At 42.1% G+C, this 27,928-nt stretch overlaps 1 protein-coding gene, 1 long non-coding RNA gene and 1 pseudogene across 2 annotated transcripts in view; all 3 read left to right on the forward strand.

The window, feature by feature from the left end:
* HSD17B4 (hydroxysteroid 17-beta dehydrogenase 4) overlaps positions 1-27,928 on the forward strand; it is a 388,773-nt gene that overhangs the window by 116,156 nt on the left and 244,689 nt on the right. Inside the window, exons 6-7 of the mRNA XM_089673464.1 lie at positions 15,318-15,364; positions 23,737-23,821. Coding sequence (XP_089529590.1) covers positions 15,318-15,364; positions 23,737-23,821 — 132 coding nt within the window. The remainder of the gene's footprint in view (positions 1-15,317; positions 15,365-23,736; positions 23,822-27,928) is intronic.
* On the forward strand, positions 5,702-5,818 carry LOC149474429 (U2 spliceosomal RNA; annotated as a pseudogene).
* Positions 21,176-23,389, forward strand: LOC149474430 (uncharacterized). The gene is made up of 2 exons (XR_016312593.1): positions 21,176-21,379; positions 22,505-23,389. It is a non-coding gene; the product is annotated as an uncharacterized LOC149474430 (long non-coding RNA).

Raw genomic sequence — 27,928 nt, forward strand, 5'->3', positions numbered from 1 at the left:
AGGTTAAATTTCTTTTCCTCCAGACGTAAAGCGTGCCCCCTTGTCCTCCGTGTTGACCTCAGGGTGAATAGCGCTACACCGAGTTCACTATATGAACCACTGAAGTATTTATACATGTTGATCATATCCCCCCTTAATCTCCTCTTCTCAAGAGAGAATAAATTCTGTTCCTCTAATCTTTCCTCATAGCTGAGCTCCTCCATGCCTCTGATAGTTTGGTTGCCCTTCTCTGTATTTTCTCCCATTCCTCAATGTTTTTTGAAAATTGGTGCCCAAAACTGAACTGCATACTCCAGATGAGGTGTTACTAATGATTTGTACAGGGGTAATATGATATCTCTCTCTCTGAAGTCTATACCTCTTTTAATACAAGAGAGGATTTTGCTTGCTTTAGAAACCTCAGCTTGGCATTGCATGCCATTATTAAACTTGTGATCTACCAGAACCCCCAGATCCTTCTCCACCATTCTCCCAGTTGTACCCCCCCTAGTATGTATGATGCATGCATATTCTTAGCCCCCAAGTGCAGAACCTTACATTTATCATAGTTGCCCAATTAAACAGTGCATTGAGGTCAGCTTGCAAGTTGGAGACATCTTGTAAGGACGTTATTCCACTGCACAGCTTGGTCTCATCTGCAAAGGCTGAAATGGGATTTTTAATCCCAGACCCTATATCGTTTATAAATATATTAAAATGTAAGGGTCCCAACACTGAAGTTTGGAGTACACCACTGACAACCCTAGACCATTCAAAGTATGAATCATTAACCACTACTCTCTGAATACGATCTTTTAGCCAGTTTTCCCAAGTCATCTTCTAGGACAGCTCCCAGGAAACACCCGCTCCACCTTTTTCTCCTATAAGTAGCTTCTCTCCCAGGGGGACCCTCAGTATTAGTGTTTCCTCTGGCCAGGACAAAGCTACGCCCTTTTGTTTTTTTCCCTGGCTGTCTGGCGAGGTACAGAGGCCCCCTGGCTGAGGCCCCCCTTCCTCCTCTTCTTAGTAAGGCAGGGGCCTTGTAGGGTGGCTTCAGCCAGGTTTTTCACCCTGAAGCACCCTATTGGGATGGGGGAGACAGACCCCCAGATGGTCCAAGCGGGGCTCTCCAGGGGGTAGAGCCCGCTCCGCCGACCTATTTGGCAGTACCATCCCTTGTGGGACCGAGGTAAGCTTACCTTCCTCCTGGATCTAGGCAGCATGGAACCAGGGAGTGCGGGATGCCGCGGCCGCGTCACTTCAGGGTGCCGGAACCATGACGTCACTTCCGGTGTCGGAGGGACAGGAAGCGGACCGCCACCATTTTAGTTATGGACGGCAGACCGCAAATTGGCCCACGCCAAGGCCGCTTCATCCACCGGCGGCCGTGAGAGGGAGGTCTGCGTGCTGGGACCCCAGGGAGGGGGTGGAGACCCGTCAACCCTACAAAAACAGCCGCACCGAGGGCGGGCTGCGGCGAGATGGAGCCAGATCTGTCGGAGCTGGGGAGGCCTGCAGCAAGGTAAGAGCCTTTTTGGCTGCCACTCACCCCCCCTCTCCAACCCCCCTCTCCCTCCCCTCCCCCTCTCCAACCCCCCTCTCTGCCCCCCCCCGCCGCTGGCCCGTTTCGTCTTTGGGGGCGGTTGGGGTGGGCTGGGTGAGGATCGGGGGTTCTCCTCTCCTCCCTCTCCTCTTGTTCTCTCTACAGCACCCTAGGGCTTTCTGGGTGCCAGTGGGTGCACGTAGGTCAGTCTCCCGGGGCCCCTCGGCTTACAGGATACCTTGTGTCTCCCTGTCCCTAGATGGGCCCACAAGAGGAGGATAGAGGGAAAAGGGAAACTCCTTGTGAGTCAAAGAAAAAATGCGTTACCTGCAGGAAGAAGCTAGCTAGCGCTTGGCAGAAGCAACTGTGCCAAGAATGTAGTGATAAGCTAATTAAGGAGTCGGGATCCCTCTTTAAAGATTCTCTGCAAAACATGACGCGGGAGATGTCCAAAACCTTTCAAAGGTTTAGGGAGCAGAGGCAGGAACCAGCCCCGGATGAGCCTCAACCTGGCACTTCAGGCATTTCCCCACAAGGGAAAAGGAGGAAGCAGGACCAGGCTACCACCGCAAGTCAAGAAGAAGAACCTTCCAGCACTGTGGACTCGGAGGAAGGCGAGGCAGAAGACCAGGATCACAGATCCAGTAGAAGATACGGAAGGCCTCTTGAAGGGGATCTATGATACTCTGGATCTAGAAGAGGAACATCCGGATCTCTCTCTGCATGACCAGCTATACGCAGGGCTACAAAATAGAAGCGGTTGCACATTCCCGGTTCATTCCACCCTATGGTCTACCATAAAGAGGGAATGGGAAGAGTCAGAAAAGGCTTTCTTTCCTAAAAACCTTAAAAGGCGGTTTCCGTTTAAAAAAGAAAATGCGTCCGTGTGGGAATTCTGCCCGAAGCCAGATGCCCCCCTTTCAAGGATTTCGAAATCAACCTACTTATCCTTTGAGGACGGCGGTTCCCTAAAGGACCCAATGGACCGCAAAGCAGACACATTCCTTAAGAGAGCGTGAGAAGCATCTGCAATGAATTTTAAATCGGCAGTAGCAACAGCCTGCATTTCCAGAACCTTAGATGTATGGCTGGGACAGCTCCGCTCTCACCTTGAACAAGGTACATCGGTGGAGGAGATCGGCGGAGACCATCAGATATACAGCAAGATCGACTGCGCTCATAAATTCAGCCCGAAGAGCCATGTGGTTAAAATCTTGGCAGGGGGACGTTGCCTCCAAATCCAGGCTCTGCGGCCTGCCCTTCGAGGGAAAACTCCTCTTCGGGCCAGAAGTAACCTCGGTCCTAGAAAGGTTGGCCGACAAAAGGAAAGGATTTGCAGTCCCCAGCAAGCAAACGGGACGGATTTTTTTTTCACCCCAACAGGCAGTGCGTAACGAGGGAGGCCAGATTTCAGGGGCAGAGGAGCAGCTGGGGCTCTAAAAGGGGCAGGAACGAGTCGAGGGGGAATGGAGAGTTCCTCTTCAACCCCAACCAGGTTAAATCCAAGACTCCGCACAAGTGAAAAATAGTGCTCAATCTACTCACATTATAACTTAAAATAAGTCGCCAATTGACAAAATCCTCCAAAACCGACTTCCTAGTGTAAAACTGATTCCAGAAAGTAAACCAAACTGGCAGCACCAGATATGACGTCACACGCTCAACATAGGAAACCGGCAGTACGTCTGACTGACGCGTTTCGCCCCTCCTCCAAAGACCTAGATCTCCGGTTCCTCATCACTTTTATATACTACACTTGCGTGCCTCCTACCTAAGAATTAACCAATCAGGATTACTTATGGTAAATCTGGGATAAATAGGGAAATATCCAGCCTTCCCACAATGTGAAATAGTCAATAAGCTGCCAGTATGTTTACCTATCAGGTCCCCTTTCATAATAAACAATAAAATTAAATTAAAATCAACAATATAAAACCAACACAAATCTCTGTGACATAGAACCTATGCAAACATATTGTTCACACACCAGAGGTGATGAATGTATCCTTAATAATAATTAATAAAAATTCAATAATAATATTTATCAGCATAAAAACACAACACATACAAACACAAAAACACAATACATGTAAATATAAAAACATATGTAAATATAAAAACCGCTCAATAAACAAAATTAAATATACCTCATAGTGTTATTTATTCCCTGATAATGGACCCATCCATCCCTTATTTTATGTTCTAATGTGAGTAGATTGAGCACTATTTTATTCAATTAAATGTCTTTGCAATATTGCACTATTGGTTCTCCTTTGTCTTCCTTTATAACACATTGTTCTGAGAGGAAATCCCTTTTGAAGTTGGATGTAAGGAAGCTCTTGTATATGGAGAAGGCTATGGAGAGGAAATTTTCCCTGGGAATTGGAGGATAATATTGTATCCATAAAGTGCAATTTATTCTTCTCTGGTGAGTGTGGAATACATCCGTATTCACAGGAACTTGTGGATCTGTGGAGTCTTTTCTCTGTATTACATTTATCCCAAAAAAATTTTTGTTGGAGCACTATTTGCATGTTTAAAGGGCACTTTCTTTGTTTTTGGTTTCATCACTTTTTGTATTTGGACACAAGGTTTGATTTTTAGCCTTTTAAACTTGATGCTCATGGGAATATATTTTGCAGTGTGTTCACATACAGTCTTTTGAAGAACTCCCATTTCTGTGTTGTGTTCATCGATGCCAATATTCCCTTCCAGTCTAAGTCTTGGAGAGCAGCTCTCAGCCTTGGAAAATTGGCTTTCTTAAAATGGAACATTTTTATTTTTCCCGTATGTGCTCGCTGTTTACAGCTAACAATAAATTAAATCATGTTATGGTCACTGCTACCCAGATGTTCTTTTATATGGACATTTGTAATAAGCTCTTCATGGTTTGAGATTACCTGGTCCAGCAGAGCATCATTCATCATAGGGGCTTCTATGAACTGTACCATAAAATTCATGGGACATGCAGCTTCTGGAAATGTGCAATGTAAATAGGAGTATACTCCTGGTGCTCTGAACCTGTAGGAAGCTAGGGAGATGTATGATGGCATCACAGGCATTTGTTAAAGCTTTTACAATGAGAGAAGTACATATTTGATTAATAAATATATTCTATAATAGCACAGGTGTAGTAGCAATGATGAGAGTTAAGTTACCTGAGAGAGGTGAGCAATAAGGAGGAATAGGTTGCCTCCATGTAAGCCTGCTATCAATTAGTGCATTGCTATTCAGTATATTGTCCTCCCCATGTCCACCTTTTCTGCAAGTTCCAAAGCCCAATTGAACCCTAAGTTTGAATTGACTAAATATATTTAAGGTGCATCTAAACAAAATGTGTTCATTATCTTATGTATAATTTTCTTTTTAAAGCTGCTACAGCCTGGGTGGGAAAGCCTGTTCCCTGTTAGCAGCTGCATAATGGGACACCTGCTCTCTGTAGGGAAGCAGTGGTCTCATGCAGAATTCTGACTTGCCACTACTGATTTAGACTTATTGCCCAGCAAACAGCAAAGCTCACACTCCCCACTGATTGGAGAGCTCTTGCTCGGATTCTGCAGGGAGCGTGTTGGATCTCTGCAAAGAGATCACTGCTTCCCAACATAGAGCAAGGATCTAAACTATGACATTTTGAACAGCTTTTGTTTTCAAGCACCTGGAATGTGTTTATCGGATTTGAAAGTTCAGTTGTGCTTTAACCGCTTAACATTGCCTTCCAGCTCCCCGCTAAGTGGGCTTTAGGCCCCTTGCATGTGAACATTCCGATCGGGTCCGCCTGTCGTTTTCAGACAGACCCAATCAGAGCCTCCATTCTCCTCTGTGGAGTGGCGGTGTAAACAATCATGTGTTGTTTTAAACCTGCCTACATCCGATCCGATAAAAACAAATTGATGAGGATTCGTTGTCCTCCGTCTGCGTGCATCAGATTGGATGTAAATGGACAGGTGTTTTTTTTTTTTTTTACATTTGATTGCCCATAGAGTGGAGTGGACACGAACTTGTTTCTCAGCTGCTCAGTGTGGGATCAACAGAAAGATGCCCTGCTGAGCAAGTGGATCGCAGGCGGAGTCCTCCCCGTGTAAAATGGGCCTTAACCCCTTGACGCCAACCGCACGCAAATTGGCTAACTCACAGAACTGGGCTTTTTTCCATGGGGCTGCTAATTTGCATACCCGTCTTTCAGCTTCTCGGCCTTTTGGCTAAGATCAAGTGTAGTATCTATTCTTATCAGTGTCCAGTGGGGGTGCTCCACCATCATTCCTGGTTGCGGGGATGTTTGGTTGTATAGTACTCCTGCTGGAAGGATGGGGGTCCTGATGGTTAATACAGGCCGGAACAGAAACCGAGGTGCCCACAGGCAGTTGGGGCCTGGGAGTAATTCCCCCAGGAACGCCAGAAGGGCCCAGTTCCGCCTGGTTTGAACGGATCTACCTTGTCTGGCCAGGGGCCTGGGAGGCAGAGAGTCCGCAGAACAGTGCCCCGAGTGGTCGCCTCAGGGGTGCTCTTAGTAGCACATGGGGATGTGAAACGTGCACATGGTCACTGATCCAAAACACTTTTTCTGCATTGTGCCTTTTAGGGCTAGGCCTTTTGGCTAAGTCCAGGGCAATTTTTATGCTACGGGCCCCAGGGCCTAGCCAGTGCACAACTGCACGGCCACTTTTTTATTTTTACTTATTTATTTAATTTATTTTTTCTCCCACGTTTGTTTCACTTTCACTTGTGTGTGTTTTTTTTCTCACGGATGGTAGCGTGTGGGTCCTCGGGCCTATCCTGAAGTCTAGGGGGAGGATGTGTGGCCTTTTGGTTCCTTCTTCCCCTGTCCCTAGGGGGTCTCTCTTCGGGAGAGCCCCCTGACCTAGTACTTGGTGGCTAGCTTAGGCTAGCCACAAGGAAAGGGGTCCATCAGGCCTTTTGGCTAGGAGGACCACATGGGAACCTTAGTCCCTGTCAGGTGCTTCGTGCCCCGGGGGATCAGGGTAGAGATCCTACCCCTTCCGGGTGGACAAAGCACACCCCTAAGTGCACTTTTGTGTTGGTTTTGCACTAGCAAGTTTTTAGTTCACTTACAGGGTTTTCGTTTTTCGCACTTCCGCGGACTTAAAGAAAAAAAAACAAAACTGTCTTTTAGCTGGGAGTGTGCCGCACAGCTCACTCTCACCACAAAGACCGGGATGTCTCTGATAGCCCCGGGTCCCATTCTAATGATCGGGATCCGGAACTCCAAATTCCGGGTCACCTGATTGCTGTGATAGTCTTTGATTGGCTATCACAGTGATCAGTCACTGTGAAGCCCCCCCCCTGTTTTCTCTTTCTGAATGGAGGAGAGAGGTGCATTGTATTTCCCTCTGTCCTTTCAGAGAGAGAAAAAAAGTTTGTAAAAAAATACATAAATTAATTAAATAATAAACAAAAATACCTAGATCAAGGTTTTTGATCTAGGTCTCTGCCAGAGTTAGTGTTTTGGTCAGGGTCAGTTTTTTTTTTTTTTTTTAAATTAGTATCAGTGTCAGTCAGTGTCAAAATAAAACAATGAAAAAAAAAGCAAATTGTGCAGTATTGTTTGTGGGCTGTACTACGGGTACAAACAATAATAACATACGCACATATGGTATCAGGAGATATCCATTACCATTTACCACCAAATGAAATCCCAATTTTGTCCTGAAAAAAACAAGGTATAATCCACCTGGATGCACAAAGTAGTTGTGATGATATGTACGGTTTTGCTAACAAGTCAAAGTTGGAAAATTGTGCTTAGGCGTTAAGATTTGTTCTACCCTTAGGTGTGAAGGGGTTAAGGTGCCCAAAAACTCAGTGCTACTTGTTTTTATCTGTCATACAGAAATCATTGACTATAAATATCAGTCTGTAACTCACATTGCTATATTATGTCCAAATAACTTATTACTGTTGCCTTATACCGCGGTCATTCTGACATTTGCTCCACACAGCACTGTGAGCTCCGTGGGCGAAGAATGCACTAAGCCTCTATCTACTTTTTGTAATAAAAGAAATCTAATTTAAAAGTAAATAAACCATGTCAAGGCCATTCTTTCAAATTATCATTAAGCAATGCATTAAAATTATAGAAATAATGATCAACTTAGAGTGAAGTTCCCTGGAAGAGCAGTTGGCAATCATCTTTCTGGGGGCCCCCCACTAGCTTCTGCATAGTGTGTCATGTAAGGGGTTGGCTAGCAGTGGAGGAGATCCTGTCAATCACCCCTCAATCTGACACTGTGCTATGAGGAGAGGGGGAGAAGCTTCAATCAGCCTGCTGGAGCCTCCCTGCAAGTCAATGAAACAAGTCAAGTGGGGCAGCTTCAGGGGCAGAAAGGAGGAAGTGAACTGCTTCCTTAGCCACTCTTAGTGCACGTGCTCTGGCAGTTTTAAGGAGGATGCATAGAATCATCTGCTAGTACTTTGCCACTCAGAATAGAGAAGTCAGATGAAACCGAAGGATCAACCAAGTATTTAACCTCCCTGGTGGTATTCCCGAGTGTAGCTCGGGGTTAACTTTCAGTACCAGAAGCGGTAACCCCGAGCTACACTCGGGATTACACTGCAGCGTTGCTCTGGGATCCCTTAAGCACTTACTTTGTCCTGCGATGTCCCCCCTGTAGCATCTCCGGCCATGTCCTCCGGCCGATGCCAGCATTTGTCTTCAGGTTTCCATTCCCTGCGAGCGTCCGTATGTGTGGGGGCAGAACATTACTGTATCAAACCATTTCACATACATTTTGTCCCTAGTTCTTTGTCCTGTGCCCTGCCTGCATTTTTACTGTTCTTTCTGCCTGGAAACTGAGAACCGTCCATGGCATCCAAAAAGCGTCAAAAGCGGTTTTAGACCAGCTAGAGAACAGCGAAAGTAAATTAGAACCACTTGCAGAATTGAGCGATAATGATTTGTGTGGAAATTCGTCAACGGACACTGAAAACGATTTTGCGACTGAGCTCAGCGATGTGCAAACTTGGCGCTCTAAATTTCAGTGTTTTTGGTTTGTTTACATTATTGAATTACATTTATTATATTCTTTTATATGATTATTTTTTATACTATAATTTATGATTTCGTGTTTAAAATTTTATCATACCCGAGATGTTTACTAGACTCTTGTTCGGACAGATTTCAGTGAGTTATTCCTAAGAATTACAGGCCTACAATAAAAAAAACAACCTATTTCCATTGAAAACAATGTACCGCTTTGAGCACAGAAATACTGACATAATCAGATCGCCAGGGAGGTTAATAAGATTTCAAACATGCATGATGGAAAGGTAATGAAGCCAGAATGAGACCATACTTTAACATATAAAGACAAAAAACAATGTGGGTTTAATGCCTGGGAGACAGTGTGGCTTCTATTTCATGTGACTGATGTGATTGGCTCCCACAGTGGATACATGATCCAGAGCTCATCCTGCTAGCTCCCAATCAGAAGCCCTGGCAGAGAGCTGTCTGTGACAGTTCGGTCAGTATGCTGGAAGTATACAGTGAAATCATTCTCGGCATCACAACCTCGGGTTGCCATGGACACCTATGTGCAACAACTGGGTGTTCAAGCCCACTTCTTTTGCCACCATATGTGTAGTACACAGTTGGAAAAGGGGTTAAATTTATCTGAGGATTGTCAACCACTTCCCGTCCATAGGACTGTACCTGTATGTCCTTGGATAGGAAGGGTGATATCTTGGTCATTGCTGCAATGCTCGAGATATTAGTTTTTTTTCTTTTAGAGCCAGCGATGCTGAACAAAGTAAAAGTGATTACAATGGCTAAAGAGCCGCTGGATTACTTTTACAAACGGAGAAAACGGTTAACCCCTCTGCTGCTAACGGGCTCACTCAAGCGATCGGTTAGCCGGGCAAGGGTGCGACCTGCAGCATCAGGTTTCTGAGACACCGTGAAAAGAGTGGCTGTCACTTCTCCCACTGTGTGAAGTCAGAAACTGGAAGTTATATAGCAAGGCATTACTGGCTTGTAAAAGCAACGGATCAAACCAATCTCAGTTTGATCTGATGCTTTGGAGGCCAGAGGAGACATTTGTGGTCTAGTAGATTCCAGATCTGTCATGGTCCATGCTATCATAATGTTGTTGTTCATCGCTTGTCATAGCAATAAAGCTGTTTAAACAAATAAAATAGTGAAAAAAAATTAGTGTCCCCATTTTCACGTGTTCGCACATGAACGAGAAAATAGGCGTCCATCCTACATGCATATGTAAACGGCGATTGCACCACACATGTGCGCAATTGCAGTGAACCTCAAAGTGAGAGAAAAACTAACTCTAAATAATTCTAAACTGGTAACCTGTAAAGGCAATTAAAGTGTTGCCTGTGGAGGTTTAAGTATCATAGTTTGTCACCATTCCATGAGCGTGCACATTTTTAAAGAGTGACATGTTTGGTATCTATGTACTCGATATAGCATCATCTTTTATATCTTGCCAAACACTTGGGTATTGCATTGTGTTTTTGTTCATTAAAGTGTATTTTTTGTTTACAAAAAAATTGTGTTTGGGAAAAAACTGCTGTGCAAATACCGGGTGAAATAAAAATATGCAACACTCTCACCATTTCATTCTCTAGCGCCTCTGCTTAAAAAAATATCTTTTTTTGGTGTCCTAAGTAGTTTTGTAGCAAAAAAATATTTTTTTTTTTTGCGTATAGAAGAGGAAAGTCCAAATTAATCCGGACTGGAAGTGGTTAAAGGTAGATTTAGATGTTCGTCTAAATCTCTTTCATCTGAAGCCCAATCCGTATTTGGATTTTGCTTCAGATGCTACTGAGAAATGATGACGCAATGTGATGCCTCCTCACTACCTGTGGTAACCTCATTTATGCCACAAATGCGCCAAAATCATGTGCATTGCACGCATTTGGTGGGCTTCCCCATTTGCTTGTGCGTGTAGCATTTGGTGGGCAGCAAGCCGATCGTGACATAGTTACATAGTTAGTCTGGCTGAAAAAAGACAAAAGTCCATCCAATCCAACCATTTGAAAAAAAAAAAAAAAAAGTTCTAATCCTACACCCACAGTTGATCCAGAGGAAGGCAAAAAAACCCAGCAAAGCATGATCCAATTTGCCCCTGTAGGGGAATATAATTCCTTTCTGATCGCCCGAGAGGCAATCGGATATTCTCTGGATCAACCTTGCCTTTATAAATGCCTCTTATCAGTTTGGTTGCCCTTCTCTGTACTTTCTCCAGTTCCTCAATGTTCTTTTTGTGAATTGGAGCCCAAAAATGAACTGCATATTCCAGATGAGGTGTTACTAATGATTTGTACAGGAATAAAATATCTCTCGCTCTCTGGAGTCTATACCTCTTTTAATACAAGAGAGGATTTTGCTTGCTTTAGGAACCGCAGCTTGGCATTGCATGCCATTATTAAGCTTGTGATCTACCAGAACTCCCAGATCCTTCTCCACCATTGATTCCCCCAGTTGTACTCCCCCTAGTATGTATGATGCATGCATATTCTTAGCCCCCAAGTGCATAGCCTGACATTTATCAACATTTAACCTCATTTGCCACATTGTTGCCCAATTAAACAGTGCATTGAGGTCGGCTTGTAAGTTGGAGAAATCCTGTAAGAACGTTATTCCACTGCACAGCTTGGTGTCATCTGCAAAGACTGAAATTATATTTTTAATTCCAGACCCTATGTCGTTTATACATATAGTAAAAAGTAACGGTCCCAACACTGAACCTTGGGGTACACCACTGACAACCCTAGACCATGCAGAGTATGAATCATTAACCACTACTCTTTGAATACGATCTTTTAGCCAGTTTTCCATCCATTTACATACAGATTTTTCGAAGCCTGTAGACTTTACCTTAAACATTAGCTGTGTGTGGGGAACTGTGTCAAATGCTTTTGCAAAATCCAAGTATACCACTTCCACTGTGGTAGACATGTCGGGTAAACTTCACTATGCGAGTGAAGCATCCCAACCGCAGCATGTAAACTCCTTTTCTTGCAATCCCCCCACCCCAACCGCACGTCTAAATAGAGCCTTTGAGAAAATATTGGGAGTATGTTTGAGAGCAGTGTTGTGGCTCTAGCCCTTCCATGACACCACTACAGCTGCAGTCACCTACTCTTATGCTCCCTGCTGATTGCAATATTGTAGTGATGAACGAGCTTGGAGGATTTGGGGGGGGGGGGGTTCAGACTGCGATGGACTTTTCAACTGGGGATTAGGGAGCTTTGTTCACAAAAATCAGTAACCTATTCAATACCTACTGTTTTGATGCACACTGGTATTGGTATTTTTTTTTTTTTTTAACTACACTTGGGCTTTAATGTGGAAATATTTGTTTCTGCCCATACAGTCATGCCTGCCATACCAATGAGTGTACTGCAAAGCTAAGCATATCCAGTGGAGGACTGAAAGGAAATCTTTGATATAAATTTGATGATCTTCGCGTGCATTTGTGGCATCTTGTGATACACATTGGAAATACCGTATAGAACGGAAAAGACAAACTGAGGACCCATGCTGGGAATTTTGCTCCCGGCTTGTATAGGTTAAAAAAAAATAAGATCTGGAAAGAAAATATGATCTTTTCAGAAATTCAAGTTTAATTTTAATGGCAGCATTGCTGTAGGCAAGTCCAGTATAAGTAGATAGTATGAAGAACTGCACAGTGTGAGATAAACCAGCAGGCTTACATTGGGTGAAGTAGAGCTTGATCTTTGTCCTGATCGCCCCAGTGAATGAAGGGATCTATATGTAGCCCAGGAAAGGCTTCAGAAAATATTAGCTTTATACTATGTACAAAAAAACCCACATTGCCTTATTTAGTAGAGACAATTTTTAAATATCACTAAAAGGTGAACTATCTGTATTAACCTTCTGAAGAAGATATGAATACCACAGACAATTTTTCCCAGATCCTTTGATAAGAGACCCGATCTACAAATTGTAATGGTATGTTGTAATATATAGCAGCAGTCGCCTTCAGCAGCTGACAATGAACGAGTTATTGGAAGCTGAGGGATTCGGAAAGGGAGTTCTTGCTGTCAGCAGCCATGTCTAGACACAACACAAATCAATGCCTACAACATTAACTTGGACTTTAATAGTATGTGTTTCTTAATATTTTTTTCTACTGTCTACTTGGTTTTGTACTTTTGAGTGCATTTTCTAACTAGCGATTGAAATAATGAGTGCTACAATCTAATTGGTTGCCATGAGTGAAACCCATGCCAGCAGTAAATCAGACCTTTATTTTCTGTGTGCATTAACTGCCCTTTCATCTCTAACCCTGAGAACCAGACTTGTATTGGCACCAGTGTGTCTAGTCTTGACATCTATGAGCCTTTTTAAAGCGTATCTATGGTCAAAATTTCAAATAATATATTCATTTCCACATTGTTTTTAAATTATTTGTAGCTTACTCCTATTATTACGTTTTTAAATTTTGTGAGGATCCCCACAAATTTACTTCCTGGAATTCTGTGGCACATAATCTCTATGTCCAGTGAGTAGGCACTGCTGTGTTACACATTTCATAGATCCTGCGTTCTGATCTACAGGGGCTCTGAGAGGAGGAGTTTAAGGCGGCGTTCTGTAAGTCAGTACAGGATTCACTGTTGCCAGGCAGCAAGGAACCATTGGATATATTGGATATATATATTGGATATATAGTCCTTGAAAATGGAAAGTAAACCAAAGGAATGGGCAGAGGAGAAAACTGCAAAGCATACAGGCAATTCATGAATGTGTGGAAACAGCCAGCAGATGAAAGGAGAATTTTCATGGCACATTATATTGATTGTCAGTAATTGCTGTTGTTTGTATTGCTATTTCAATGCCATTATTATAAATGGTAATATATTCTGTGACTATAGATCTCATTTACGGCCTTGCTTGATGCAATCATTTTTCAGATTTGAAGTAATGAGGATGATGTAGCAGTCACCTGCCCCTTGGTAGGGAACAATATTGGATTGCACCACAGGTTCCTACCAGGGATTCTTAATCCAAACGAACATAGATGAAAAATCTAGAGTAGCACTATCTTACCTCCAACTCAAATAATCAACCTCTTTTTCATATATAAATATATATAACTTGAAACCCCCTTATATCAACAATTTTCGTATTGAATGTGCAAAATATAATGAATAAAAATGCTATATGTGCAATAAATAATCACATCATGCAAATCATAAAGTCACTGTGATAATTAAATTGCGTGCTCCAGCATTGAAAAAGCCCACCATAAATATTAAATAATAAGCTCCAGTTGTCTTCCTCTTATCATGCACCACCATAAACAATGTGTCTTCCACCACCAAATAAATTGGACAAGCTCACCAGAGCTGCAGGCTGGTAATATACCAGCTGAAAATGCATGGACTCTTGCAGTAAGGATCTACGGAAAGAATCTCTCCTCCTCTCAAGCACCCTTCAGAGAAAACCACAGCCAGGAATTGCTCCGTCTCTCAAACCCCTCTGCTGAATGCCTCGTAGTTAACTCACAAGGATACATGAACAAGGAAGAAAAGAAGAAAATCTCCCATTGCGCAAAACCATAAACATTCTTTATTAAAAAACTTTTCCATAAGACTCACATTTTTAAATGTCGCCACTGACACGTATATTTGATATAATTTCAAAAAAGGGATCATCTCCAGCCACTGTTCCCAGCTGCAAGCCATGACCCCCTGTGCGTGGTGACGTCACATCCAAGCCCCATCCCATGCGTTTCATCATCTGATGTCCTCCAGGGGTGGAAACCTTCCCCTCAGTACCCTAGTGGTATAGTGGGTGTAAAGTCCTATTCATCCACAAAATACATGTTTGGCAATTTTATGATGCTGTGACAAAGGTACTGCTGAGAGAAAGGAATGCCGTTATAATTTTCTTGGATATTTGAAATATCCATTTCTGCATTTGTTTCATGTAGACTATCCATTTTATTCAAAATCAAAAAAAATTTTGTGATTAGTTGTGCTTTAAATGGCTGTAAACCCTTACATATACCCAGTGAAGTGATTGGCCTCAGGTTATACACAGAGATTAAACAAATTCTTCTACATAGGTTGTACCTGTCTATCTGCAGTCTTCTCTATTCTCTATCCATTCAAAGTGCAGAATTTATACAGCTTGTCCAAAAGTTCAGAAAAAGAGGGCGGAGAGCTAAAGTTACACTCTGCAAAGCTCAGTGAGGAGATCTCTGAGAGCTGATTGGAGGGATGAGACCCTCCCCTTTCACACGGCTCACAGGAACAGAACTAAGGCTGCCAGGAGTGAAGGGAAGGAGACTGGCTGCTGGGTGTTAAAGAGCTGGCACCCACCAATGAGTCGCCTCTGCTGTCCATGACAGTGCTGACCAATCAAAAGCTGTCTAGAACTTGCTGTCATCCATGCACAGAGAGGAGAGAAAGCCGCGGAGATTTCAAATCCCCAGTCCTGTGAAGCCACTTTACCTTGTGTGACAGCATGGTAACTGGTACAGGGAGGCTTGCTACATCGCTCCTGTGTGAACTCACACAGGAGCAGTGGGGAAACTGCATGCGATTTGGACAGGAACCGCATTCCTGTTCAAATTGCTTTCTATTCTATGCGGTGCAATTTGCGTCCATACGTTGAGTATAGACGCAAATTGCACCACAAATTATCAGTTTTGGGTATCGGGAGCATTTTCATGAGTATGAATACTCCTGAAAATACTCTGTATCGGTGCATCCCTAGTCACTGATGTGTGTGCAGTTTTCTTTGTACTTTGTTTACATCTATTTACATGATTTCTTTTATTTCATTTTTTGCTCATAGAATTTTGAGGGATCGCTCTTTTGCAAGAATTAGCGATGCAGATTGGGGTGAGTACTGCTGCGTGTTGTCTTTATATATTTTTTTTCTCTTTATATTTTTCATACTTGTAATTGAACCCCAGTTGGGTAATGACTAAGGCACACCCCTACCTTGCATCTTAAACCTGTATTATAACTCAAAGATAACATTTGAACCCACACCAAAACCAGTTTATTATTCTAGAAAAACCTGCATTTTCCAACAATTTTTCCAAATGTGTTGTTTAAGTAATTTTGTGTGCCCTTCTATATTTACCCAAAAATATAATCAACAAAGTCTGCTAAATAAAAATTAGTTTGACTTTTATGTAAAGTAGCAAAATTTTAAATGTCAAAGTGAAAGTATGGACTTTTGCTTTTTATTATTTTACTCTTTTCTTTCCCTTCAACACTACATTTCGCATGCAGTGGAAAAAAAACAGCTTGCATAAATAAGTTGTTTGCATGATATGATTATGTTGGGCTGGTGAGGGCACAAATTGACACAATGGTCACTTTTTCAAAAGTTTTCAACCACAAAAAAATGTACTTTGCAAGTAAATGAATATTTGACACTTGAGCAGAAATACAAATGTTATTCAGACCATCCTTTTTAAAAAAAAAAACTTCATGGGTGGCCCGAATCTTATAAGTGTAGGCATGATCCGCCCCCCCCAATACATCTGTGCAGCAACTGATCACTTCTAATAGTGATGTTTTGCTCGCTGATTCAACCCCTCATGCTGAGAAATGTCAATACCCTACACTCCAGGTCTCTACACTCCCAATGTAAACACAATGTGAAAGCATTATATTTTAATTATTCTGTTACAAGTGCTCCTCTGGAAGGCTGTGTAGATCGGAAGGCTAGTAGCTGATCCCTTTTAACTTTTGGGCTTAGTGCTTGACCCAGGCTGTCAGGACAACTGGCGTTTCCAGCTGTAGATTCCGCTGCGATCCGCAGGAATCGCAGAATCCAGGTGCCATTTTAAAACCGCATTGGGACACGTAGCTTTTTTACCCATAACAAATTGGAACTTTACCCATAACAACGTGTTAAAAAATAATGTTCTTTAGCAAGAAACATACAATCCACATTTATTATGCTTCCACAATTAGTGCGTACCATAATTGCTTCAACATTAATCTTGTTTCTTTTTGCTGGAGGCTGCCATTTTGCTGAATCCCTGAGCAGCAGTAAATCTTTAGGCTGTCAGCAGATCGGGCTATAATGGCTCTGATTTTTGGCACAGTGCTGAAAAATAGAGAAAAACTGAGCCTACAGAAGGGATTAAACAGTGCATTACTAGATTTTAAACAGTATAGGCACTTATTTGTAATGTTTTACATTGCTATCCTTACAAAAGGGCCAGACTGAAGGGATCTAGTAGGACTTAATTTGCAGACTAAAGTTAAACTTTAAAGCTGCACATTAAAGTGATTCTAAAGGTTAATGTTTTGTTGTTGTAAAATAACAAGCATGCTATATTTACCTGCTGTGTGCAGTGGTTTTGCACAGAGCAGCATGGATCCTCCTCTCCTCGGGTCCCCCGCTGGCTCTCCTGGCTTCTCCTGTCTGTCGGGTTCCCCCACAGCAAGCAGCTTGCTATGGAGTCACCCGCTACTCCATGTGTCAATTCACAGCCAATGAGGCGGCAGAAACCCAGGTCATCCAAGGCTGTCATTCACATCACTGGATTGCGATGAGGCTCAGGTAAGTATTGAGGGGGCTGGGGGCACTGCTGCACTACTGTAAAAAAAAATTCAGCCTTTACAACCACTTTATGGTGGTGAAATACCATGAGTTCATATTTGACTGAGCCAAACACCATTTAGATATTAGGCAGCACATATCCAGCAATTATTATTATTTATTATTATACAGGATTTATATAGCGCCGACAGTTTGCACAGCGCTTTACAAAATGAAGGCAAACATTACAGTTACAATACAATTTGGTACAAGAGGAAACAGAGGGCCCTGCTCATTAGAGCTTACAATCTAGGAGGAAGGGTTGAGTGATACAAAAGGTAATCTCTGTGGGGGGATGAGCTGATGGAGGAAATAAATTGCAGTTTACTAGTTAAAAGCAGGATAGGTTTCTTTAAAGCAGTGTTTCTCAATTCCAGTCCTCATGGACCCCCAACAGGTCATGTTTTCAGGATTTCCATTATTTTGCACAGGTGATTTGATCAGTTTCACTGCTTTAGTAATTACCACAGCTGTTTCATCTGAGGGAAATCCTGAAAATATAACCTGTTGGGGGTCCATGAGGACTGGAGTTGAGAAACACTGCTTTAAAGAGAGGTTTTCAGGGATTGTCTAAAGGTGGATCGATTAAGAGATAGCCGGACAGATTGGGGTAGGAAGTTCCATAGGATGGGAGAAGCTCAGGAGAAGTCCTGGAGGCGAGCATGGGAGGAGGTGACACAGGAACTAGAGAGCAGAAGGTCTTGGGAGGAAGAGAAGTGGTTTGGTTGATATTTTGAGACCAGGTTGGTGATGTAGCTGGGGGTGGAGTTGTGGATGGCTTTGTAAGTTGTTAGTATTTTGAATTTTATTCATTGGGCGAGTGGAAGCCAGTGGAAGGATTGGCAGAGAAGGGGCAGCAGACACTGAACGGTTGGTAAGGTGGATGAGCCTGGCAGCAGTATTCATGATGTACTGGAGGGACGATAGCCTATGTAAAGGTAAACCGTAGTCGAGGTATTGCCGTAGTCGAGGCGAGAGATAACCAGGGAGTAAATTAGGAGCTTTGTGGTATCATTGGTTAAAAAGGGGCGTATTCTGGAGATGTTGCGGAGGTTCAGACGGCATGATTTTGACAGGGATTGGATGTGGGCCTGAAAGGATAGTTCAGAATCCAGGGTTACCCCCTGGCATGCAGGAATGGGTTGATAGTGGTGCTATTGATCCTGACCGAGATATCCGGGGAAGAGGCACGTGGGGGAGGAAATATCATAAGGTCAGTTTTGGATAGATTGCGTTTTCGGAAGTGTTGTGACATCCAGTCTGATATGTCTGTTAGTAAATTGGTGATGCGTGAGAAAACTGATGGAGTGAGTTGAGGAGCAGAGAGATAGGTTTGTTTGATCAGCATAGAAATGGTATTGGAACTATGGGAAGCTATCAACTTACCCAAGGAAGAAGTGTAGATCAAGAATAGGAGAGGTCCAAGGACAGAACCTTGGGGGACCCCAACAGAGGAGTAGGAGAGGAGGAAGAGTTGTAAGTGACACTGAAGGTGCGGTGAGATAGGTAAGATTCGAGCCAACGGTGAGTACAGTCACGAAAATAATAAAATCAAGTTTTTTGAGGAGGAGGGGGTTGTCAATTGTGTCAAAGGCAGCAGAGAGGTCCAAGAGTAAGAGTATGGATTCGTGACTATTGGTTTTAACGGTTAGTAGTCGTTTGTGAGCTTTAGGAGAGCAGTTTCTGTGAAGTGTTGTTGGCGAAATCCAGACTGAAGGGGATCAAGAAGGTTATTCTCAATAAGGGGGCAGCTCAGTCGGTTGTAGACTAGCTGTTCAAGGAGTTTGAAAGAAAAAGGGAGTAAGGTGATGGGTCTTAGGTTCCTAAGATTGGTGGGGTCCAGTGAGACCTTTTTAAGTATGGGGGTGATTAGCGCATGTTTTAGAGAGTTGAGGAAGATGCCAATAGAAAGGGAGTGATTGGAGATATGAGTTAAAGAATGAAGCATAGAGCCAGAGGGTGACCGTAGTATTTGCGAGGGAACAGGGGACAGGTGTTTAGGTGGGTTTTAGAAAAAAGTTTACCAACCTCCTCTATAGTAGCTGGGTTAAACAAGGGGAAGTATAGATTGTACAGGTGGGCAAGGAGTTTAGGGTGAGGGAGATATATGTATAGTGGAGATCTCGTCATGAATTGTATCAATCTTATTTTTTAAGTGATTAGCGATCTCCTGGGCAGTGATTGAGTTAATGGGTAGAGGTAACGAAGGATGAAGTAGAGAGTTAACGTTAGAACAGTGTTGACGGGGATTACGTGAGAGGGTGTTAATGAGAGTGATAAAATAGGTCTGTTTAGCAGTGTGGAGATAACCTTGTATTTTTGAAGGGCAGATTTATATTGGTCAAAGTCTTGGGTCTTAGTCTTACGCCATAAATGCTCAAGAGCGCGGCTACGTTTTTTAAGGCATCTGGTATTGTCTGTTTGCCAGGGCTGTAGCGGTCAGGACCTAATTCTTTGTGTAGTGAGGGGGGGCCAATGTGTCCACGGTAGATGACAGTGAACGGTTGTATACAGAAGTGGCCATGTTGGGGCTGGACAGGGCTGAGATTTTGTCATAGAGACAATCTGTTGCCGAAATAAGAATAGGAGGGTTAAGATAGCGAAGGTTTCTATGGGTAACTGTTCAGTAGTTGGAAGAAAATTAGGAGGAAGCGAGGGAGAGAGTGAAGCTAATAAGGGAGTGATCAGAGAGAGGAAAAGGAAAGTTGGTGAGGTTGCAAGGCATGCATAGATAGGAGAATACAAGGTCAAGGCAGTTACCATTAGAGTGAGTAGAAGCATGTGTTCATTGTTTTAGGTCAAAAGAAGTGGTTAGGCTCAGAAGTTTAGAGGTAGCAGAAGTTTTAAGATTAGAAGTCACCAAGAATGATTGTGGGAATTTCAGAAGAAAGTTAGGCAGCCAGGCAGAGAAGTCATCAAGGAAGCTTTATTTTGGTCCAGGAGGCCGATAGATCACAGCAATTCTTAAAGAACCTGGAGGGAATAGACGAATAGAGTGAACTTCAAATGAGGAGAGGGACAGAGAGGGAGGTGAATGAAGGACCTGAATTCAACATATTCACACAGAAAAATTGACTGCTACAATGTAAGATGATGCTGAGAATCATGCAACCTTAAAGTGGTTGTAAAGGCTCAAGACTTTTTACCTTTATGCATTCTATGTATGAAGGTACAAAACCTTAAGTGTGCTGCAGCCCTCCAGCCCCCCAATACTTACCTGATCCAGCGATGTGCACCAGAGCAGTGTCTTTCCAGCATCTCTCCCTCCTCATTGGCTGAGACAGCTGTGGGAAACATTTCCTCCCTCTACTGTCAATCATAGCCTGTGAGGAAAGAGTGGGGGTGAGCCTGAGCCACAGCCATGCTTTGTGTGTGTGGATGGACAGACAGAGCACTGATTCAGGGGTGAGCCTACTTGGGTGCCTCCAGAGTAAGCAGTTTGCTGCGGGGGTGCTCAGCAGGGGAGAGAGGCAGGGAGCGTTGGGGGACATGAGAAGAGGAAGATCAGGGGACAGAACAGGTAAGTGTATAATGTTTTTTGTGATTTTTTTTTTTTTTTTTTTTTCTATCCGCCTTTTAATATCACTTTTAATATACAAAAACAGTCTTATTTAACAAAGTGCAAGTAACACAAAACAGCTGTTAAGAATTCAATTTACTGACATCTGTCTAGTACTGAATAGTTTCTGATATATTGCTGTGGTTACTGCACTTAGCCCTTTGCTGCTTGCAATGTTTGATCAAATAAGCCAGAACATTTGGCTTGAAACCCAACTCCTAACCATTTTTGAGTTTAGAGCTAGCTATACACTGAAAATTGTGCTCTGTTGGTGGCCCTGCTCCAAAAGTCAATTGCTGTATTGATATTTGTCATGGGAGCATGTGGGATAATTTTCAGCCAAACAGCAGCTGCATCTAATCAGATGCAGACACAGTTTGAAAACACTGTAGCCATAGTGGGAGATTGTGCCTCTGGGACTGGAAAAGAGATGAGGTTAATCACTTGTTCCAATTGGTACGTAGTTAGTAATAAAAACCTCACAGATATTTTTATCTCTTCCCGTCTGTTTACAAAAAATACAGAATGCTGCAGACAGAATGACATCAGTTGTGCACTGGTTCTGTGGAGTGCTGTCGTGCTATCCCTCAGTGGGGGTCAATCCACGATGCCTCCCTTCACAGTTTTTCATCTGTCTTCTGGGTTGAATGACTCTGGACTTCATTCAGACCTAAAGATTGAGGACCTCCATTGGTTAAAGGGAATTACTGCTGGGGACAGCTGCCATCTGAACGTAAGTACTGCATCAAATGCAAAGTCATCAGAATTAGCACTGTCAGTCCCGGGTGGGGATTTGAACAGTTAAAGCCTAATGATGACAATTCAAATCTTGCACAGTTTATTGAAACATAAGGTTGTGAAACAGGTTACATGAAGTGTGCTCCCAACCTGATGGATTCCAATAACATGTCCCGATGGATGGCACGAACTCCCGTGGCCTGTAGGGTAAGATGAAATGTGAAATCAAGGAGGGAAGTGGATCCAAAAGCATCCTGCAGTCTCTGTGGTCTGCCAGCCGTCACGCTCACAGGCGAACAGAGTTGCCATCTTCCGATGCCATAAAAGTGGTTGTCTTACATGTCAATTTATTCCACATGGTCAATCCTCCTTCAGTGATGGTCTAGACAACATTTTTAAAATTAAACCGTTCATCGTGTGCTCTACTGAATACATGATGTACATTCTGAGATGCCCCTTTTTAACCTACTGTAGGGCGAACCAAGTACACCCTGCGCAAAAGGGTGCGTGAACGCCGAAGACTTATAATAGAGGGAAAGGACAAGCATAGCATTCCACACCATTTTGCCTCTCATGGGAAGAATACCAAAGATCTGTCAGTCTTGGTCATACAGCATATACCAAAGGGATCCCTTTGAAAGATTTGCACTGTTGTGCAAGAGGGAGATGTTTTGGATTTTTAGGCTGGGTGCACTGTCTCCCAATGGATTGAATGAAGATATTGACATTCATACGGTTATATAATCATGTGCCAATGCTCATTAGAACGTCAATTTTTGTCAGCTCCTTTTTTCCTCTCCCCTCCTCATTTCACCATCCCTTTAGAATTTTAGGTTTAATAATCCTTGTTTAACTGTCCTCTTGATATGTGTTATGTACCAGTACCTTGTTCCCACACACAATGTGACTTTTAATTTCAATTTTAATCTGTTCAATTTTATTTTTATTTATTCTTATTTACATATTTGTCAACATTTTCTTGATGTTTTTTTGTTTCAGTATCCTGTCATGTGCACATTTGTTCTTGGGTACATAAGCATTCCCCTTGGGAGCACACTGGTACAATTTTTTAATAAATAATTTTCCTACAATGGACATAAAAGGGGTCATTTTATTATAGGGTAGTACCAATGATTGACCCTTCCTTCCTCTTGGCCTCTCTTTTATAAAACACCTCTTTGGCCGGATTGCATCACATGACCTGACGAAGATGCTTGCCCCAAAACATGTAGTCATAGCAACGGGCTGTTTCTAGCATAGGCTTGGGCCTTTAAGCGGCTTCACAAGATGAATCAGCGGCTCCTCTTCCCTCATTCTGGCTTCCTTTTGGGTTCTTCCACCAGTACCATAATGTCATCACTGGGCGCTCCATGAGTGTTGTTTCCAGCCCGCAGACATGATGTCTGTGAGACCCCAGTGACTGCCGGATGCTTTTGGATCCACTTCCACTCCTTGGTGTCACATTCCATCCTACCCCGCAGGTCACAGGAGTTTGTGTCATCCATCGGGACATGCTGTTGGAATACATCAGGTTGAGATCCGTTAAACTACCTTATGTTTTTATGTTTCAATAAACTGTGCAATATTTGAATTATCACCACTGGGCTCTGATTGTTCAACTCCTCACCCGAGACTGACAGTGCTCCTTCTGATGACTTTGCATTTGGTGTTCATACAGTTCATATGAATTTTGGGAGCAGCCTGCCCTGTGGTGTTGGTCTAGAAGTATTCCTCGGATACCTATCTGAGCACCTGGGTTCTCGATCTTTTTCAAGTACTGCATCAAAAGCTTCTTTTTTAGTTTACATTTATTACAATACATTTCATTTAATTTATACTAATGATGGACATTTGGCTAGCTCAGATTTGAGCTTTAATTTACCTGTTTACATTATTATTGTTGCTGTTACTATCAATTTGTATGCTGTTCTGTAATGCTAAGCACTGAACGTGTCCGTATGCAAATATTTAATAATCTAAATAAACAGAATGCTGATGTATTTGATTTGCTATATTCTAGTAATGTACTGTATACACTATGTAATGGTTTGTTTAATTTTATGCATACTAAAGAATTAGCTTTTTTATTTCCACTATTCAATGCATCTCTGAATACTGCAATGCTCTATACTAGTCTTTTAGTTTGATAATAATGCATTTTGTTAGTGGGAGTAGGACATGTTTATTTAATAATATTATTGCAGTTAATGAACTGTATTTTTGAATTTGAGGGCAATAGGCGAGCTTATTACAGGGTATCCTGTTATGTTTATTTCAGAGAGCCTGATAATCATCGCTGCATTGCATCAATGAATTAACATTCTTTCTTGATCATTTTCACCTTTTTACTAGATATTATTCATAGAGTTCACTTAAGAGGGTCATTCCTGGTTACTAGAGCAGCGTGGAATCACATGAAGAATCAGAAATTTGGAAGGTATAAATATATAATGCATTCTACTTTACAGCATTTAGAAGTGAATAAATGTGTAGCTTTCTCATTGATGGGTGCAAAGTAAAATCTGTGTCCACTCCATTTAGAGGGGTTCTCCGTCTTTAATCCACTCTGTAGGAAACCTCTTTGCTGTGCTAGCAGTCTTGACAAGCGGAATAGTGCTTCTCTTGTCCCCACCCCTCATAATTTGCTTGAGCAGTGACTAATGCTACCCATCCATCCGTACTTTATAAATGTGTATATAGACCGCGCTGCCAAAAATGTGAATCAAGATTACCAAACAGTCGTCCACATGTACAAGTGCAAAAAACAAATAACACCAGAAAATACAACTAATGTCCAATGTATCAGTAAGTCCCTTTGAAATATTAGTTGCTTAAAAATACAAAAGGTAGGTAAATGGGTGCTGGTGCCATTAGTAACAGATAAACATGTGACCACGTTCAGGTGCTCCAGGTGACCCCACATGGATTTACACTTGCCACAATGGATGGACCCTCTATTACTAGATTCACTGCACTTTTTTGGTTTGACCCACTGTGTATCTTGTCACCAACTAGACCATTCATATATGCCAGGATGCGATTCCTTCCAATGCAATACACCACCACTCAAAAAATAGGGGGGGGAGGTTCATTGCACAAATCTACCAACTTTATTAATCCAAGTAAAATCTGAAAAGTTACACCGCACTCACATGTATATGTTCCTAAGAACCGGCACCAGATACATACAGTGCTTATGATTAAGATGGCCTCTGTCACCCTGAGACCAGAAGCTGGCTTGCGCTCTAAGGATGGGATGTTAAGTATCGCCTGGGGAACACTGCCTTGAGGCCTTGATTTTGAAATTGACTTTTTTAAACTGCGTGGTGCTAATTTGGACACCCGGTGCTAGAATTTCAACCAATTCAGCAGGAAGCTGCATGAAATTCTGTGCTGCAGCATACTTTTATGGCTTTACTACAAACCGCTTATGGGTAGGATTTGGAGCAGTACTACCTATGTGGCCTAAAATAATATTTTCTGATATTTGATGACTAGGGTTTGGGCCTGTAGATGACTAGTCTCTTGCACTCTGCAAAGCAGCTTTTAATATTCTGACAATATACATATATGGTAAAATGCATTAATGCCAAATAAAAGTTTACAAAATAAAACATTTTCTACAAAGAAATTCAGCAAATATTTAACAACCTTTGTTGCTTTTTTCACTTTTGGAGGGTGCTGGCAATTCATGTAGTTTTGAATTACTTTTAAGAATTAGATTACTCATTACACCAGGGGCTAATAAAATTATATTGAAACAAGTGTTTTATGTATCAAGAGGATGTTTCACCCTTGTTTTAACGTTAATGTCATTGTACAGTGAAGATGTGCATGATTATGTACTGTCATAGGTATATTATGTATTCAGCACAACCAATAATGCATCCATTACTTCATTGCTGTAAAAGGGTTATTTTTGAATGTTAGAAATTAATACTTCCATATTTGTGCCCAGAATCTTAGCACTGTAGGAGTGGTTGAGCTTAAGTTCATTGATTAATCTGCCCTTGATCTCAGTCTGTCTGCTGCATGCATTGAAATTGCTTCCCCCCCTTTGATGTGAAACAGGGCCTTGGGGGTTTCCAGGTTCTACTGGTACCCCAAGTATACTGTATATAATGGCATGTCTGATCCACGTGGGACATAAAAAAGTGGAATGCGTAATTTAAATAAATATACAACAAAAAAAAAAAACAACCCTTGGATGTTTATAAAGCACCCTGAATTCACACCACTTGCATTGTATAGTGATTACATGTGTTTTGTTAATGCATTGAGGAAAATTTACTAAAAACTTGTGCACTGAGAATCTGGTGTAGCTGTGCATGGTAGCAAGTCAGCTTGTTCAGTTAACCTTTGGCAATAAAACCTGAAAGCTGATTGATTTCTATGCAAAGCTGCTGCAGATTCTGCACCCTCCAATTAAACCTGAAAGCTGATTGATTTATATACAAAGCTGCTCCAGATTTTGCACCCTCCAATTTTAGTAAATACCCCCTATTATGTTCCCTTGATGTGCAGTTTTTTTTTTTTTCAGTTTACAGTAGGAAACAAAATAGGCATCATTAGATATTGCATCATGTTTCATTTTTACTTTCTGCAAACTGGGTCTATTGGAAATAAAGGATTTTGGCTTGTCATTACTTTGAGTCTGTATTGAGCAGTGCAGCCCAATGCATGTGATATGAATGGACTCTAAAGATGTAGACGAAAGCTCTTTGCACCAGTATTGCAGAGTTCTTGTAACTGTTATTATACGTGGTCCTATCCACACTTGTGGAGGGGCAGCAACGTAAGATTTTTAAAAAAGGAAACCGGATACAATTAGATATTTTTTCGTTACTGTGAAACTTTGCTATGGGTATAAGGAGGAATATTCCTTTCTAGGTCCCCCAACAGCAGATACGATTGAAAACTCATGTAGTATAGTCTGCCAATGAGTCATTGGCGTGAAGGTTGAGCAAGTATGGCTGACACTACCTCGTGTAATGCAAACCTGTTAACTCTGCCCAGTGAAGGCAAAGTGCTAGTTTGCTTCAACACCCCCCCCCCCCCTTCAGGTTTCCATTAGTTTCCCAATAGATGGGCAAGTTCCATTAGCATGGTTTTAGGAGCAAAAGAGTGTTTGTACATGGCAGGAACAGCTGTGAATTGGGATGTTTTATATGTGAGACATACATTGATGATCCTGAGAATATGAAATTATATCTGGGATTCTGCTTTAACGTTCTAAGGAAGAATTCATGCTAAATACTATTTGATCCCCTGGAGCATACTTTATACAAGCAGAAAGGGGACCCTCCTAACTTTAGCTGCTGTGGACACCTGGAAAAGTGGGCAGCTGTGGATTATTGCTTGAAGCCTGACTTTACCTGGCTTCCTTCTACATCACATAGGAGGCTGACCAGATGGGTTGCTATTTACTAGCAGCACAGTGCTTAAGGACCATCTTAACTTCTGTTGTATCCATTGTGCTAGACATGGAGTGGTTTCAGAGGACTCAGACAAGCGGTTCTCCAGCAAAAGAAGTTACCCTGAAGGCTTTAAATAGAATGAAATATGTGACGTACAGTAAGTAATTGTAGAAAGAAAAAGTCGAGCATCTTTCTTTACATATTGTATATCATTATAGCTGAATTAAAGTCTTGGCAATTCATGAAAAAAAAATGGACTCCCTGCAGGTTTAAGCCATAATGAAAGAAGAGACCTCTAGGGTCTGTCTGTTGGTGCTTTTTTTGTAAGTCTTCAGTTTACTACCACTTTAAAGGCAAAGATTTACAGATAAATGTAAGTCTAAAGACTGGTCGTACTCTTTAGGTGAGGAGCTTTATCCTATGGATTGTGGAAGGCTGCTGGTCAGTTTAATTTTGTATCAGTAAGGGAAAGGTCCTGCTATAATTGCACACACAATTTTTAAATTATTTTCAATCAATTCCATTTCATTGATTTTTTTTTTTTTTTTTTCCCTCAGCACATGCAGTTTGCACTCTTTGTTGCATACCATTTTTTGAAGTCACATTCAAAGGTTTTATTGCCTTTGATTATGTTCCTGGAACTGTGGTAGAAACCATCTGAGACTAAAATTAATGTGACCTTTTAGTTCTGTTTACATTTCCACAACCTTACCAAGCAGTACTTTCTTAACATTGGATGAGGCATGGTAGTCAAAGGCATAACAATTACGGGTTTCACCTTGTATCCGCATCAGCGACCTTCATTCATTTATTAAATGAGAATTTTATGGTCTTATAAAGTGAACCTATGAGTACAGAAATAAGGCAACAGTCACTGCTGAGTGATTTTTTTTTTTTTTTTTTTTTTAAAGTTGTGGGCTCTGGGATTGTTATCCTAATCCCCTGGTGCCCAGCCTGTGGCTCTTCTGGTATCCAATGTGTGGCTCTCGGACCTCAGCTGTCTGTAGTACATTAATTAGGGTAATAGTATTGATCTCTACTAGCCTCCTGTAACAAGTTCCCAACTTCATATTGTCTTATGCAGCATATCCCCAACCAAAAATGTAGTACGTCCACACCACCGGACC

This window comes from Staurois parvus, unplaced genomic scaffold (genome assembly GCF_062004578.1).
Source record: "Staurois parvus isolate SC_StPar_1 unplaced genomic scaffold, SC_StPar_1.0 ptg000004l, whole genome shotgun sequence".
NCBI classification, from domain to species: domain Eukaryota; kingdom Metazoa; phylum Chordata; class Amphibia; order Anura; family Ranidae; genus Staurois; species Staurois parvus.